Source organism: Diceros bicornis, chromosome 32, assembly GCF_020826845.1.
Source record: "Diceros bicornis minor isolate mBicDic1 chromosome 32, mDicBic1.mat.cur, whole genome shotgun sequence".
Lineage (NCBI taxonomy): Eukaryota > Metazoa > Chordata > Mammalia > Perissodactyla > Rhinocerotidae > Diceros > Diceros bicornis.
Genome location: NC_080771.1, coordinates 26,070,670 through 26,086,789, shown reverse-complemented (window position 1 = coordinate 26,086,789; position 16,120 = coordinate 26,070,670). Strand labels below are relative to the sequence as shown.

The 16,120-nt window shown below is 43.1% G+C and overlaps 1 protein-coding gene across 1 annotated transcript; it reads right to left on the bottom strand.

Moving 5' to 3' along the window:
- Positions 1 to 3,840: 3,840 nt before the first annotated feature.
- On the bottom strand, positions 3,841 to 16,029 carry TERF2IP (TERF2 interacting protein). Its single transcript, XM_058528317.1, has 3 exons — positions 15,281 to 16,029; positions 9,574 to 9,698; positions 3,841 to 5,078 (listed from the first exon to the last, which is right to left on the bottom strand). The coding sequence occupies exons 1-3, from the start codon at positions 15,951 to 15,953 to the stop codon at positions 4,674 to 4,676; spliced, it is 1,203 nt and encodes a 400-aa protein (XP_058384300.1). The 5' UTR covers positions 15,954 to 16,029; the 3' UTR covers positions 3,841 to 4,673.
- Positions 16,030 to 16,120: the final 91 nt, after the last annotated feature.

Genomic DNA, 16,120 nt, shown 5'->3' with positions numbered 1-16,120 from the left:
CACACATATTAGTGGCACAAATCTACAAAAAAAGAATCTGATTTAACTATTTGACAGTGTTGATACCATGCACAGACTAGGGGGCTTCAACAACAAAAATTTATTTTCTCACAGTTTTGGAGACTGAAAGTCCAAGATCAAAGTGTCTGCAGGTTTGGTTTCTTCTGAGGTCTCTCTCTTTGCTATGCTGATAGCCACCTTCTCCCTGTGACCTTACATGGTCTTTCCTCTGTGTGCCTCTTTGTGTATCCAAATTTCCTCTTCTTCAGCTTCATTTTCTTAGATTCGAGTGCATTGACTCTGGCTTGCGTTTTGGTTTATACAAGCTACCAAAGGCACTAGATCCACCTCAGTCTAATGGCCTCCTTGCTGAACTATTTTAGCACCTGTAAGAATCTATTTGCAAAAAGTTTCCTCCACCCACTTTAAAAATGTTAGAAAGGGGCTGGCCCAGTGGCATAGTGGTTAAGCTTGCGCACTCTGCTTTGGTGTCCCGGGGTTCGCAGGTTCGGATCCCAGGCATGGACCCACACACTGCTTATCAAGCTGTGTTGTGGCAGGCGTCCCACATATAAAGTAGAGGAAGGTGGGCACGGATGTTAGCCCAGGGCCAATCTTCCTCAGCAAAAAGAGAAGGATTGGCAACAGATGTTAACTCAGGGCTAATCTTCCGCACCAAAAAAACACAAAAGTTAGAAAATAATTTGATTTACTTACATCTGGACGACAGTTTTAAGTGTGGACGGCACCTATCAATTAAACACACAAACTGCTGGGTAGAACAGTCATCAGCAAGCTTCTCTGCAGGGCCCAGATGAGCTCTCCAAATCTTTGGACACAAATGTATGACCTCATGCCTGAGGCAGCCGACAGCGGGGAGTGATGAGCCCAGAAAGCAATCTGATATATTCCCCAGAAAGATCCCAGAGCCAGCAAACTATCAAAACTGAAAGCTGCAGGTAGAAAATCAAAAGAAAAAACTAGGGAAGCCCTCCTGTTGACACACACAACTATACTGGAAGCTGCAGAACGTGAGAGGAGAAGACCAGGAAGACATGAAGAGTAAGTTTCAAGGTAATGATTATTATTGATAGACAAGCATAAATGGCATTCACTATAAGAAAATATGCTCAGGAGGCAAATTAAAAACGCTAAGGAAAGTTACAGGGAAGATGAGACAAGACAGAACTCAAAAAGTTAAGTCCAGATTAACGATAGGGAGACAGCTTCTGGATAGAATGTTCTTGCTCCTGAAGGGGACTAGATTTGTCTGTACAATGGAAGTTTTTAGCAGACTCTAAACTCCCTGACTTTTGTTTGGGTATTCACCCTCCCCTTCCAGGGCACATTCTCAGAGAAGGTTATACAATCTGCAGCCCAAGAAGGACAGATCTTGATTAATCTACATCAATTTCATTTACCTTCCCAGAGAGGGAGCTGGGAAGGGGCATGTGCCATACTTCTGACCAATGAGAAGTCTATGAGGGGTTTCTGAGAAAGGCTGCCCACCAATAAAGGAGACAACTAAGAGGAAATCCTCCCTCTTCTGCTGTTGGAACTATAGCAGTCACCTTTCAACCATAAGGGGAGCAGCCTACACAACAAGGTAAAGATGGCAGAGCAGAAAAACAGAAACAACCCTGAAGCCACTCCACCTCAGGACTTCTTGTCATATATATAAAATATAAATTCCCTTATTTTTTAAAGTCCTTTAGGTTAGGTTTTCTGTTACATGCAATTAAATATACATTACTGATATAGGCAGGTGGGCATATGATCCAGCAAACAGTATTAGACCAAAAGCAAGAGAAGATCCGAACAATTCAAGCAGCAGGATAAACTTTCAGAATTCAACTGCACCTGCTTCAAAGGAATAGGGAACAGACGAAAACTGAATACCAAGGGCACAGCCCACGGCTACAGGGAAAGAGGAGACAGAAAGGTATGTTTCTGGCACTAATGAAGTCATACAGGTTATTTAAGGCCTAGAAAATTTCAAAAACTGGAGTACAGGAAAAGGGGAGGAGCAGTGAGGAATGGTGGGGAAGGCCCAGAATTCAAGAGCTAAAAGGAGTAAGAAACGATGTCTCCCAGAGCACAAGCAGAAAAGCAGAGCCAGACTCATGAAGTGGAGAAAAGCAAGCCTGAAGAACAAGAATCTGGCAGTTCAAGGAAAAAGTATCCTGACTTCAGGACTTGAATAGCTGGTCTGTGTGGCAGACGCAGCCACAGCTCAACGTCATTAACCATTAATAGTCAACTCATTTTCCTTGCTTAGGTTTGTGCTCCCAAAAATACTTCTGATTATTTGATTCCCCACATATATCTCCCAGCGGGAGAAATGAATGACCAGAGAAATTACAAAACCAGATATCTGAAACTTACCAGTTTATAATGAGCACTGTAGTTGGCATTTATTTTGGTTTAAACATGTCTTCTGAGAGTCTGGTTATAATAAATCATACCCTTTTGCACATGATTTGACAAAACTGGAATTTCTAGCCCCATAAAGCCAATAGGCTGTGGTAACTTTCCTAAGGTATAGACATCCTAGATGACATCTCCATTTCATATCTAAAGCAATGATTTTCACCCACCCCAGAGTCATATCAGAACAGAGAACACATTTTAAACACATACCCCCCACCCAACACCTCCCAATCCCCATTTAAGGATTACTACTATAGTGAGCTGTAGTGGTTAAGATTCAGTGCTCTCACTGCCACAGCCTGGGTTCGTTTCCCAGTCAAGGAACCACAACACCTGTCTGTTGACTGTCATACTGTGACAGCTGTGTGTTGCTGTAATGCTGAAAGCTATGCCACTGATATTTCAAATACCAGCAGGGTCACCCATGGTGGACAGGTTTCAGCAGAGCTTCTAGACTAAAACAGACTAGGAAGAAGGACCTGGCCACCCACTACCAAAAAAATTGGCCATGAACACCCTATGAATAGCAGTGGAGCATTATCTGATACAGCACCAAGTAAGAGAATGGCACAAAAAGACTGGGCAGGGTTTTACTCTGCTGTACACAGGGTCCCTAGGAGCCAGAACTGACTCAACAGCACTAACCGTAGTAAGCTATAGTTACTACTGGGAGTGTGTTGCATCCTTCCAACATACTAAGGAGGAAGGAAAGGTTAAGTATTTTGATTTAGGCTGGGTTCCCCCAGAAGCAGACTCTAAAGTAGTTGAGTGTAACTGATGTGATTCCAGGATGCACTAGTAGGGAAGCCGGGATGTGAGACAAGAGAAGAAAGCACAGGGTGTATTCATAAACAGATTACCACTGTGGGTAATTATGCTTAGTTCTGCTGGGGACCTCTAAAAGATGGCATGGAAACCATTATCCCACTCACGCGGTAACTCAAATATTCAGTTGTGTCATTTCTCTGGTCAGCAAGGAAGCTGGGTATGCATCCTCTAATTCCCATTCACTATTAGTTGAAAGCCGCTCCGAGGGGCATTAATTCACAGCACTGCAAGCAGATGCTAGCAGCAGGACTCCTGTTGGTGGCATGTGTTGGACTGGTGAGTGCCCAGGGGATATGGGTGGGGCAATGACACCTTCTATTACACACCTAATGGCTCCTGATTGGCTTCTCTCCCCTTTGGCTCTCAGCAGTTCACCTTATTTTGCCAACTTTCACAGTCCTTGACACAGATCTTCTCTTTGCTCCATCTAGAAGATCTAGCATCTTTCTAATGGCCTATTAGTTCTAAAATGGAACCACTTTACTGGTTCTCATTAATAAGAACCAGAAATGTTGGTTCCTTTATGGATTTTATACATAAAAGGTTTTGTGAATACAATCAAAGAAAACACTTGTTAGAGACTCAAATATAAAGTTCTATTTATTTTCAATAATGAAAGCAACACAACAAAGAGGAATTAAATCCACTAATGTTTAAATCTAACACGGTCTTTAGCACAAAACTATCCTCGATAAATAAAAACACATTACTAGTAACCAAGTAGAACTGTTCTTCAGACTCTCTAGGGTTTGTGTATTTTAAACAAACTGGGTGGTAAGTAAAGAAACACATGCTAGAGACATGACTGACAAGGACTCGAAGAAAAAAAACAGGCAAAAGCAGGGTCCCCAAATATTAAGGTAACAAAGGGAATATGAAGTTTTCAAAGCAGTATAGAAATCAGAGCTCAATAGGGGATACCAGGGTTTGGGATAGTTCAAGGCCTTGTGATGAAATCTTTCCGTATGTCTAGATTCTTGATTTGGAATCTATTACAATCTAGAGGAGCTGCTGCCAAAAGATAGGAGGCTCTTTATTCATGCTGCCTGAAAAGATCTGCCTCCTAATTTTCCTCCTTTGACTTTGTCACTAGCTCCTGTCACCAACATAGCAAGGGTTCCATTCCAGAAAAAGATTACTACTATGTAGACCAAGCTCTCTCTAGTTTAGATTTTCCTTTCATAAACACACTGATACTGCCAAGGACAGCTCTAAATATATCCAATTTCCTTTATTTTTATCCTCCTACACAACTCTGCTTGGCTACAAAATCTAGGACTCAAAGAGCAATGACAATATTGGTCAAAAGGCAAGTGTCAGTTCCAATGTAAGAATCTCTAAAGTTCAACAGTCACAAATCTTTTTTTAACCATCTACTCTGCCACACCCTTTTTCTTTGCACATTATCTTGCCAATTATTTCTTCCGGAATTCAATCCTTCGAGCTACATTCTGAGCACCAAATTTTTTGACCAGTGCATCTCGGGCAGCCTCATCATCTTTTTGTAAATCTAAGTCATCCTGTCGGGACCAAATGGGATACCCATCAGCCCTCTGACCAGACTCTAAAAACGAGCAAGTAGCCTCCAGCTCACCACTATTTTTTAGGAAGGCCTGTGTAACTGTTGACAGATCCAAGTTAAACTTTTCCATTAACTGCCGGATGATCTTAATGGCAGCTCCCACCTCTGATGGAGAAACTTTTGCTTCTTCTTCTTCCTCCTCCTCCTCATCAGGCTGTGTTTCTGAGTCTTCCTCGGGTGTGGGTGGATCATCATCACACATTGTTATGTGTATTTCAAAATCAGGGCTCTCATCCACCTAGAGAAAATGATGAATACAACCACTTCCTAATTATCAAGTCACAAACACTTACTCTTGCAATATCTAGTCTCTCCCAACTACTGCCTCCTTACCCTTTCCACCCTAATCACACTGGACATCCTTCAGTTCCTCTAACATGCTATGTTCCTTCTTACATTTACTCATGTTGGATGCGTGTATATATATGTATGTATATGATGGGGTACGGGGGAGTGTGTGTATAGGTGGGGGGTATATAAGTGTGTGTGCATATGTGTCTACATATGCATAATTACCTATGGTATTCCAACAGAACATGAGAAGCTACACTGAATATAAAAAAAATGTGTATATGCACACACATGTACATTAGATTATTTGTTAAAAGTCTGACTTCACTCTCAGACTGTAAGTTCAGTAAAGGCAGGACTTGTATCTGTTTTACTCATCACTACATCCCCAGTGTCTACCAATGCCTTCACAGAATAAAAAACATTGCTGTATGAATATATTAGGGCCTCCAAGCTATACTACATTTAGGCACATTAAAAAGCATGTTATGTGAGACGAGACCTATGTGGGCTATGTTTGAGAGTTGTTGAGAGCATTTGAAAGTTTATGGGAAATGAACCAAATATCAAAAAATAAAACAAAACTCAGATTACAAAAAGCAATAGTCCCTGAATTCTGCCAAGTCCTGTGTATTCCTTCACTCATCAATTACAGAAACTTTATTTTCCTGTTTTAGACTGAGGCTTAACCATTTTTGTGTTAGTAAGAAAAGTTAATTTACAATATCCTTTTTCTTGAAGAAGATATGCACATACAATTTGGATTTTTTTTAGTTATGCATTATTTTACGCCTCCTGCCTCTCTCTATAACTATAATTAAATATGGGATCCCAACAGAGTATTAGAAGCTGGACTGAATATGGAAGAGCTAAAAATTTCCAAAAAAGATCTAAGTATGGGCATACCTCGTTTTGTTGCACTTAGCTTTATTGCGTGTTGCAGATATTATGTTTTTTTACACATTGAAGGTTTGTGACAACCCTGTGTCAAGCAAGTTTATCAGCATCATTTTTCCAATGGCATCTGCTCACTCCATGTCTCTGTATCACATTTTGGTAATTCTCGCAATATTTCAAACATTTTCATTATTACTATATTTGTTATGGTGATTTGCGATCAGTGATCTTTGATGTCACCATTGTAATTGTTTTGGGGTGCCATGAACCACGCCCATATAAGATGGCAAACTTAATTGATAAATGTGTATGGTCTGACTGCTCCACTGAATGGCCATTCCCCCATTTCTCTCTCTCTCCTCAGGCCTCCCTATTCCCTGAGAAACAACAATGTTAAAATTAGGCCAATTAATAACCCTACAATGGCCTCTAAGTGTTCAAGTGAAAGGAAGAGTTGTATGTCTCTCATTTTAAATCAAAAGCTAGAAATGATTAAGCCGAGTGAAGAAGGCATGTCGAAAGCCAAGACAGGTTAAAGCTAGGCCTCTTGTACCGGTTAGCCAAGTGAATGCAAAGGAAGAGTTCTGGAAGGAAATTAAAAGTGCTACTCCAGGGGCCGGCCTGGTGGCATAGCGGTTAAGTTTGTGCACTCCGCTTCAGCTGCCTGGGGTTTGCAGATTCAGATCCCGGGCGCAGACCGACACACTGCTTGTCAAGCCACGCCATGGCGGCATCCCATATAAAGTAGAGGAAGATGGGCATGGATGTGAGCCCAGGGCCAATCTTCCTCAGCAAAAGTGCTACTCCAGTGAACACACAAATGAGAAGAGAGTGAAACAGTCTCATTACTAATATGGAGAAAGCTTTTAATGGTCTGGATAGGTCAAACCAGCCACAACATTCCTTTAAGCCAAAGCCTAATCCAGAGCAAAGCCCTAACTCTCTTCAATTCTATGAAGGCTAAGAGAGGTGAGGAAGCTGCAGAATAAAAAGTCCAAAGCTAGCAGAAGTTGGTTCATGAGGTTTAAAGAAAGAAGCCATCTTCATAACATAGAAGTGCAAAGTGAAGCAGCAAATGTTGATATAGAAGCTACAGCAAATTATCCAGATAATTAACGAAGTTAGCTACACTACACAACGGATTTTCAGCATAGACAAAACAGCCTTATATTGGGAGAAGATATCATCTAGGACTTTCACAGCTAGAGAGAAATCAATGCCTGGCTTCAAAAGACAGGGTGACTCTCTTGTTAGGGGCTAATGCAGCTGGTGACTTTAAGTTGAAGCTAATGCTCACTTACTATTCTGAAAATTCTAGGGCCCTTAACAATTACTACACTAAATCTACTCTGCCTGTGCTCTACAATGGAACAACAAAGTCTGGATGACAGCACATCTATTTACAATATGGTTGACTATATATTTTAAGGCCACTAATGAGAACTACTGCTCAGAAAAAAACATTCCTGGGCCGGCCCGTGGCTTAGCAGTTAAGTGTGCGCGCTCCGCTACTGGCGGCCCGGGGTTCGGATCCTGGGTGCGCACCGACGCACCACTTCTCCAGCCACGCTGAGGCCGCGTCCCACATACAGCAACTAGAAGGATGTGCAACTATGACATACAACTATCTACTGGGGCTTTGGGGGGGAAAAAAAAAGGAGGAGGATTGGCAACAGATGTTAGCTCAGAGCCGGTCTTCCTCAGCAAAAAGGAGGATTAGCATGGATGTTAGCTCAGGGCTGATCTTCCTCACAAAAAAAAAAAAAGAAGAAGAAAAAAGATTCCTTTCAAAATATTACTGCTCATTGACAATGCACCTGGTCACCCAAGAGCTCTAACGGAGATGTACAACCAGATTAATGTTGTTTTCATGCCTGCTAACACAACATCCATTCTGCAGCCCGTGGATCAAGGAGTAATTATGACTTTCAAGCTTTATTATTTAAGAAAAACATTTTGTAAAGCTATAGCTGCACAGACAGTGATTCCTCTGATGGATCTGGGCAAAGTAAATTGAAAACCTTCTGGAAAGGATTCACCATTCTAGATGCCATTAAGAACATTTGATTCATGAGAAGAGGTCAAAATATCGACATTAACAGGTGTTTAGAGAAGTTGATTCCAACCCTCATGGATGACTTCGAGGGGTTCAAGACTTCAGTGGAGGAAGTAACTGCAGATGTGGTAGAAGCAACAAGAGAACTAGAATTAGAAGTATAGCCTGAAGATGTGACTGAATTGCTGTCATCTCATGTTAAAACTTTAACAGATGAGGAGTTGCTTCTTATGGATGGGCAAAGAAAGTGGTTTCTTGAGATGGAATCTACTCCTGTTGAAGATGTTGAAAATGACAACAAAGGATTTAGAATATTACATAAATTTAGATGTTAAAGCAGCAGCAGAGTTTGAGAGGACTGACTCCAATTTTGAAAGAAGTTCTACTGTGGGTAAAATGCTATCAAACAGCATCACATGCTACAGAGAAATCATTCATGAAAGGACGAGTCAATCAATGTGGCAAACTTCACTGCTGTCTTATTTTAAGAAACTGCCACAGCCACCCCAACTTTCAGCAACCACCACCCTGATCAGCCAGCAGCCAACAACATGGAGGCAACACCCTCCACCAGCAAAACAATTACAACTTGCTGAAGGCTCAGATGATGGTTAGCATTTTTTAGCAAAAGTATTTTTTAATTAACATGTGGATTGTTTTTTTAGACGTAATGCTATTGTACACTTAATCGACTACAGTATAGGGTAAACATAACTTTTATATGCACTGGGAAACGAAGATACGCATGATTCACTTTATTGTAATAGTCACTTTATTGCGGTGGCCTGGAACTGAACCTGCAATATCTCCGAGGTATGCCTGTACACCAAAAGCTAAACTTGCTTGATAAAAAAAATTAAACTCTTTAAAAAAATTATATTTATTTTCCTGAGCATTTTAAAAATGCTTTTAAAAGAAAAATCCATAGTCTTAACTTTGAAAAAATTATACTGAGATCTAAGTACTCAAAATGGGATGCTTTATACTGTTTAAAAATAATTCCCCCCAATTTTTCTCCATCTCTCCCCCTCAAGTTGTCCTACCAAAAACTAAAAGCTGTATGCCTAGAACCTAGGATCAGCCCCACTTTCCATTTTCCTCCTCCATCTTGAATTTCTCTTACCTTTCTGGGCCTCAGGTGTATGAAAAGGTAGACGGGATGACCAATTTCAAAGGAGAGGTGTAGAGATAGGGAAAAAATATGAGTTAAATCTAAATAAAATCTTTAAAAAAAAAAAAAAAAAAAGGGCCGGCCCCGTGGCTTAGCAGTTAAGTGCACGCGCTCCGCTGCTGGCGGCCCAGGTTCGGATCCCGGGCGCACACCGACACACCGCTTCTCCGGCCATGCTGAGGCCGCGTCCCACATACAGCAACTAGAAGGATGTGCAGCTATGACATACAACTATCTACTGGGGCTTTGAGGGGAAAATAAATAAATAAAGTCTTTAAAAATATATATATATATATGAGTTAAATCTAGTTAGCATACCGCGATCTCCTCAAACTCCTGAGTGGCTTCTACAAGCATCTTTTTGACTGCTTCTTCATTCTCCTGGATCTCTTCCTTTACAAATTCTTCTTCAGGCAAGTCTGGAGTTCTCTTATTCTGTGGTTCTATTAAAGAGAAGAACAGCATCAGATTAGAAATAGCCTCTTTTGCAGAAACCAAAAATATAGTACATGCTCTGTGAGCTCTAGGCCAAAAGTGAACCTGCACTTTTCTTTTCTACTAGAAGACGTCTGTTTTGATCAGGATAAGAAAAACATAAGACATGCATGTTCAACAACTTCTACTCTTGATTCTGGAAAGTTGTACTATCCAAATGGTGATAATTTTCCCAGGTTCTGATATGTAAAATAAAAATACTCTTCAAGTTTAACTCATTTATTGCTTTGTATTTATGGATTTTGGAAATTAACAACACTGTGCCAGAAATTGGGTTCTCTGGGAAGCAGATTCTGAGATGGAGATTAACATATAAGGTGTTTATTAGGGAGTGCTCCTGGGAAAACACTTGTTGAAGAAAAGAAACCAAGAGTGGGCAGAGAGAGAAGCTGAGCTGTGAAAGAGTTCCAACAAGGCCTCAGCTGAAACCAGGGGGCGGTCTGGAGCTAGGAAGGCCTTCAGAGCTGACTAAGTTGGAGCGAGGGAGCCAGGATGTTATAACCACACCGATCAGTCACTGGATGCTAGCCACACTAAGATGACAGGACTTTGGGCAAGGTAGCTCTGGGAGGTACACCACAATCCACCATATACTATCTACAGAAAGGAGGGACTCCTAAAGCTAAACATCCTCCTGTTTCTCTTTTACTCTTTCTTCTCTAAGGATTTAACTCTGTTCTCTTTTCCACTTAACAAAAACTGACTACTAAGGGGCAGCACGAGGGAGCTTTTTGTGATGCAACTGTTCTGTATCCTGATTTTGGTGGTGGTTACACAAATCTGTGTGTGTTAAACACAAACTGGAAAACAGTATAGTGGTTCCTCAAAATATTAAACATAAAATTACTATATGATCCAGCAATTCCACTTCTGAGTATATACTCAAAAGAAATGAAGGCAGGGTCTCAAACAGATATTAGTATACCTATATTCATAGCAGCATTACTGACAATAGCCAAGATATGGAAACAACCTAAGTGTCCATCGATGGATGAATGGATTAAAAAAATGTATATACATACAGTACAATATTATTCAGGCTTAAAAAAGAATGAAATTCTCACACATGCTACAACATGGATGAATCTTAAAGACAGTACGCTAGGTGAAATCAGCCAGACACAAAACGACAAATAGTGTATGATTCCACTTATATGAGGTACCTAGAGAGATCAAATTCATAAAGATAGAAAGTAGAATGCTGGCTGCCAGGGGTTACAGGAGGGAGGAATGGGGAGTTACTGTTTAATGGTTACAGAGTTTCAGTTTTGTTTTTTTTGTGAGGAAGATCTTCCCTGTGCTAACATCTGCCAATCCTCCTCTTTTTTTGCTGAGGAAGACTGGCCGTGGGCTCACATACATGCCCATCTTCCTCCACTTTATATGGGAGGCCGCCACAGCGTGGCTTGCCAAGCAGTGCTTCAGTGCGCGCCCGGGATGTGAACCGGCGAACCCCAGGCTGCCACAGCGGAGTGCGCGAGCACTTAACCACTTGCGCCACCGGGCCAGCCCCCAGAGTTTCAGTTTGGAAGGTGAAAAAGTTCTGGAGATGGATGGTGGTGACGGTTGCGTGACAATGTGAATGTACTTTATGCCAACGAACCGAAACAGTTAAAATGGCAAATTTTATGTAATGTATATTTGACAATAAAAAAAATAAATTTTAAAAAACACACATGGGGGCCGGCCCGGTGGCACAAGCAGTTAAGTGCACGCGCGGCACTGCGGCAGCCCAGGGTTCACTGGTTCGGATCCCAGGCGCGCACCAACACACTACTTTTCAAGCCATGCTGTGGTGGCATCCCATATAAAGTAGAGGAAGATGGGCACGGATGTTAGCTCAGGGCCAATCTTCCTCAGAAAAAGGAGGAGGATGGGCATCAGATGTTAGCTAAGGGCTGATCTTCCTCACAAAAAAAAAACAAAAAAACATAAATGTACACCAAAATAAGTCAATTTTATTTTATATAAATTTTTTAAATAGTAATTAAAAAAAGAAGCCTTTTAGAGATACATGCTGAAATAGATAAAATAGTATGATGCCTGGCATTTGCTTCAAAATAATCCCAGAAGTCAGGATGAAAGGTATAGATGAAAAAATTGGCCATGAACTATAATCAGGTGAAGTTGGGTGATGGGTACAAGCAGTACAGTTCATTATACTTTTCTCTCTCCTTTTGTAAATGTTCGAAATTTTCTATAATAAAAAGTAAATTATGGTTCATTCACATAATGGAACACAATGCAATCAATGAGAAAAGAATGAGGCAAGCAATGCGCAGACACACACAGACTTGAAGATCTATTAAGTTTAAAAAAAAAAAGCAGGGGCTGGCCCCATGGCGTAGCGAGCGGTTAGGCGCACGCGCTCCGCTGCTGGTGGCCCGGGTTCGGATTCTGGGCGTGCACCAAGGCACCACTTGTCAGGCCATGCTGTGGCGGCGTCCCACATAAAGTGGAGGAAGATGGGCACAGGCGTCAGCCCAGGGCCAGTCTTGCTCAGCAAAAAGAGGAGGATTGGCATGGATGTTGGCTCAGGGCTGATCTTCCTCACAAAAAAAAAAAGAAAAGAAAATGTACTTGGAGGGGCCAGCCATCAGCGCAGCGGTTAAGTTCTCGAATTCCCCTTCCAGGCCCCGGGATTTGCTGGTTCGGATCCTGGGGGCAGACCTACTCACCGCTCATCAAGCCATGCTGAGGCCGTGTCCCACAGAGAAGAGCTACAACTCTACAACTATGATACACAACTATGTACTGGGGCTTTGGGGAGAAAAAAGAAAAAAACAGGAAGATTGGCTACAGATGTTAGTGCAGGGCCAATCTTCCTCAAAAAAAAAAAAAAGCAAACTGCAGAACAAACTGATATCTAGTTTGCTAATTTTACTATGAGCAAAAAGGACACAGAGAAGGGACAATAACAGAAGCTGCCTCTGGAAGAGGAACCAGGGGAAGGGGTATGTAGCAAGGAGACCTCGTTTTTACTATGTACCCTTTTGTAGTCTGAGTATATCTGTAGAATAAATTCCTAGAAACAACATAGCCATGTTTAAGAGGAGATGCATTTTAAATGTTGTTAGATGTTGTCAAAATGCCCTCCAAAGAAACTGTACCAATTTTCTTCTATTAATAATGTAGGAGCATACTTGTGTTTCATATACCTCACTACCACCCATTCCGTTCATTTTTGCGAATCTGATAGATAAAACATGACATTTCCTTGCTCTGATTTACTTTTCTAAAATACACCACCACATACACTTTATTATTTCACAGTTTCCACAGGTCAGAAGTCCAGGCAAGGCTTATACTTGTCCTCTGCTCAAGGTCTAATTTACTCTTATGTAACCACAATATTTCTGCATTTCTTTATTGGCCATTTATTTATTTCCTTTTCTGGAAATTTCTTGTTCCGTTTCCTTTGCTCATTTTTTTTTGTGTGTGTGAGGAAAATCAGCCCTGAGCTAACATCCATGCTAATCTTCCTCTTTTTGCTGAGGAAGACCGGCTCTGAGCTAACATCTATTGCCAATCCTCCTCCTTTTTTTTTTTTTGCTTTTCCCCAAAGCCCCAGTAGATAGTTGTATGTCATAGTTGCACATCCTTCTAGTCGCTGTACGTGGGAGGCGGCCTCGGCATGGCCGGAGAAGCAGTGCGTCAGTGCCCGCACGGGAGCCGAACCCGGGATGCCAGTAGTGGAGCACGCGCACTTAACCGCTAAGCCACGGGGCCGGCCCTCCTTTGCTCATTTTTCTACTACTTTTTCTTTTACTTACTAACTTCTGCACCCTCTTTGGCCATTAAGGAAACTAACTCTGCAATGTATTGGGAATATTCTTCTAGTTTGCCCTGACTTTATCTATCATGAGAAGTTTTTAATTTTAAGTAATTAAATATATAAGCCTTTTTCTTAGTCTTCTTGGTTTCAGGACTATCACCATGCTAATTAACAGTCATGCGTAAGGACAGGTATACACTCTGAGAAATGCATTGTTCAGTGATTTCGTGGTGGTTCAAACATCACAGAGTGTACTGAGACAAACCTGGATGGTACAGCCTACTACACACCTGGGCTATACGGTACTAATCTTCTGGGACCACCATCATATACACAGTCCGTTGTTGACTAAAATATGGTTATGTGGCACATAACTGTATTAAAAAGTATACTCATCCATGTTTTCCCTTAGTCATTTTAGAATTTTAAATTTTACATTTAAATACCTGATCATCAAAACATTACTTGGACTAGGGTGAATCCAGCTTAATTTTGTCTCAAGTTCCAAATGGCTTGCCAGTAGTTCCAACACTACTGATTTAAACGCAACGCCCTACATGATCTACTTTACCGATCCACACAGCCCTGTCCTCTCTCCTAAAATTCTCCCTCTTGCTTACTCCATTCCAGCCACACTGGTCTCTTTGTTGCTCCAAGAACACCAGCCATATTCCCACTTCAGGGCCTTTGCACTTAATATTCCCTCTGCCTGGAACACTTCCTCAGATAACTAACCACCTGGCTGGCTCTTTCATTTCCTTTAGTCTCTGCTCAAACATCAGCTTATGTAGTGACCTTCCCTTATCACTCTGTAGAAAACAACCTGCTCCCCAGCCCTTACCCTGATTTATTTTTCTCTATAGCACTTACCACTGCCCAGCTAGCATGTTAAGCTCCATGACCACAGGGACTTTTATTTATTGTTATAGCCCAGCAGGATAACAGTGTCTGGCACTCAAATATCTGTTGAACGAATGAATCTGAAATGTCACTTTTACCAAAAACAACATTCCTACTAAGCATACCGAACAGGAGAAATAGATTTACCTCCCCAGACTTCAACTGTTACATGGAATGGCCACATAAAGAAAGAAAATAGAAGGGGGGGGAGGGCACACCTCTTTAAACAAAGGCTCCATAGGTTAAGCCGTCTATACCCGTTAGATCAAAATTAAAGCATCTTAACAGCTTTGCGCCCTGTCCTAAACCACACCTGAATCCCAACATTCAATTCAACTGCGTTCAAAATTCCCTTTCCCTGAACAAGACCTGGAAGAGACTTCCAATGAACGAGAACCTTCTCATGGGAATACGCATTCAGTTAAGCCAAAACATGCAACTAAACTGGTCTGGCATGCCTTTAAAACGGTTTATACTGAATCTGCCTGAACACAGAAGAAATATTTTTTTTTTAAAACGAATCTGAAATCTCTCTGAAAATATACACAAGAAGCTGGTTAACACGGTGCCTCTGGAGAAGAAAACCAGGTGAGCAGGAAGGGGGAGAGAATTTTGTATACACTCTTTTTGTACCTTTTGAATATCGAACCATGTCAATATCCCAGGTATTGGAAACGTAAATTACACTTGAAAAGAGATTAGAAAATGGTGCAATTTTTCCCGGATGTCGGGGGGGAGGGGCCGGGCGATGCTACCAAAGACGCCAAAATGGACGCCTGACAGAAAGAGGGGAGGAGCCCCCGCCCCGCCACAGGTGTCGGCGGAGGGCCCGCGCGGCCGCAGCAGCAGCCTCACCCCCGCTGTCGGCGGCCTCGGGGTCTTGCTCGGCCTTCCGCTTGAGTTTCTGGGAGGAGGGGCTCACGGGGGCGTCCCCCAGCAGGTACTTATGCTCCTGGCCCCGCAGGCGCTTGAGGTAGCGGTCCTTCAGGGACTGCCACGAGTGCTGGGTGAGCGCGCTCTTCTCCAGCGCTTTCCACAGCGCGTTGCCGGTGACGGAGCTGGGCGAGCGGGCGTTTTCCTTCACGTATGTCAAGATGGCCAAGTCGTCCGAGTCCGTGAACACGATCCGGCCCGTGTGCGGCTGCGGCTCGGGCTCCGCGCCGGGGGCGGCGCCCTCGGCCCCGGGCTTCGTCTCTGGGGCTTGGTCGGCCGCAGGGGCTGGGCCCAGCCGGTAGGGCTCCAGCTCGAGCCTCTCGTTGCGCTCCACGCAGTCCAGGATGTACTGCGTGGAGATGAAGTCGCCCGAGGCCTCGGCCAGCGCCTCCCCGGGCTGGGCCAGCAGCACGGCCCCGGGCTCCTGCACCCGGCACAGGGTGCCGCCGCCGTGCAGGATGAGCGTCGAGAGCCGGCGCTTCGCCGGGCTGGGACGCACGTAGAAGGACATGGAGCTGCCGTCCTCCCTCACGAACAGAGTCGAGGAATGGGTGGGCCCGTTGGGGTCTTTGCCCAAATCCATAGCCTCCGCCATAGCTAACGCGAGCACCAAAAGAGCCGCCCCCTGAGGAGCGTGTGGCGCACACAACACAACTCACCCTGCGAGCGCGCCCGACGCGGCGGCCCTGAGGTTTCGCAGTGCGCCTGCGCGGCGTCAGGGCACGACGAGTTCCCGGCCCCTCGCCCCGGAAGAGGCGGGGC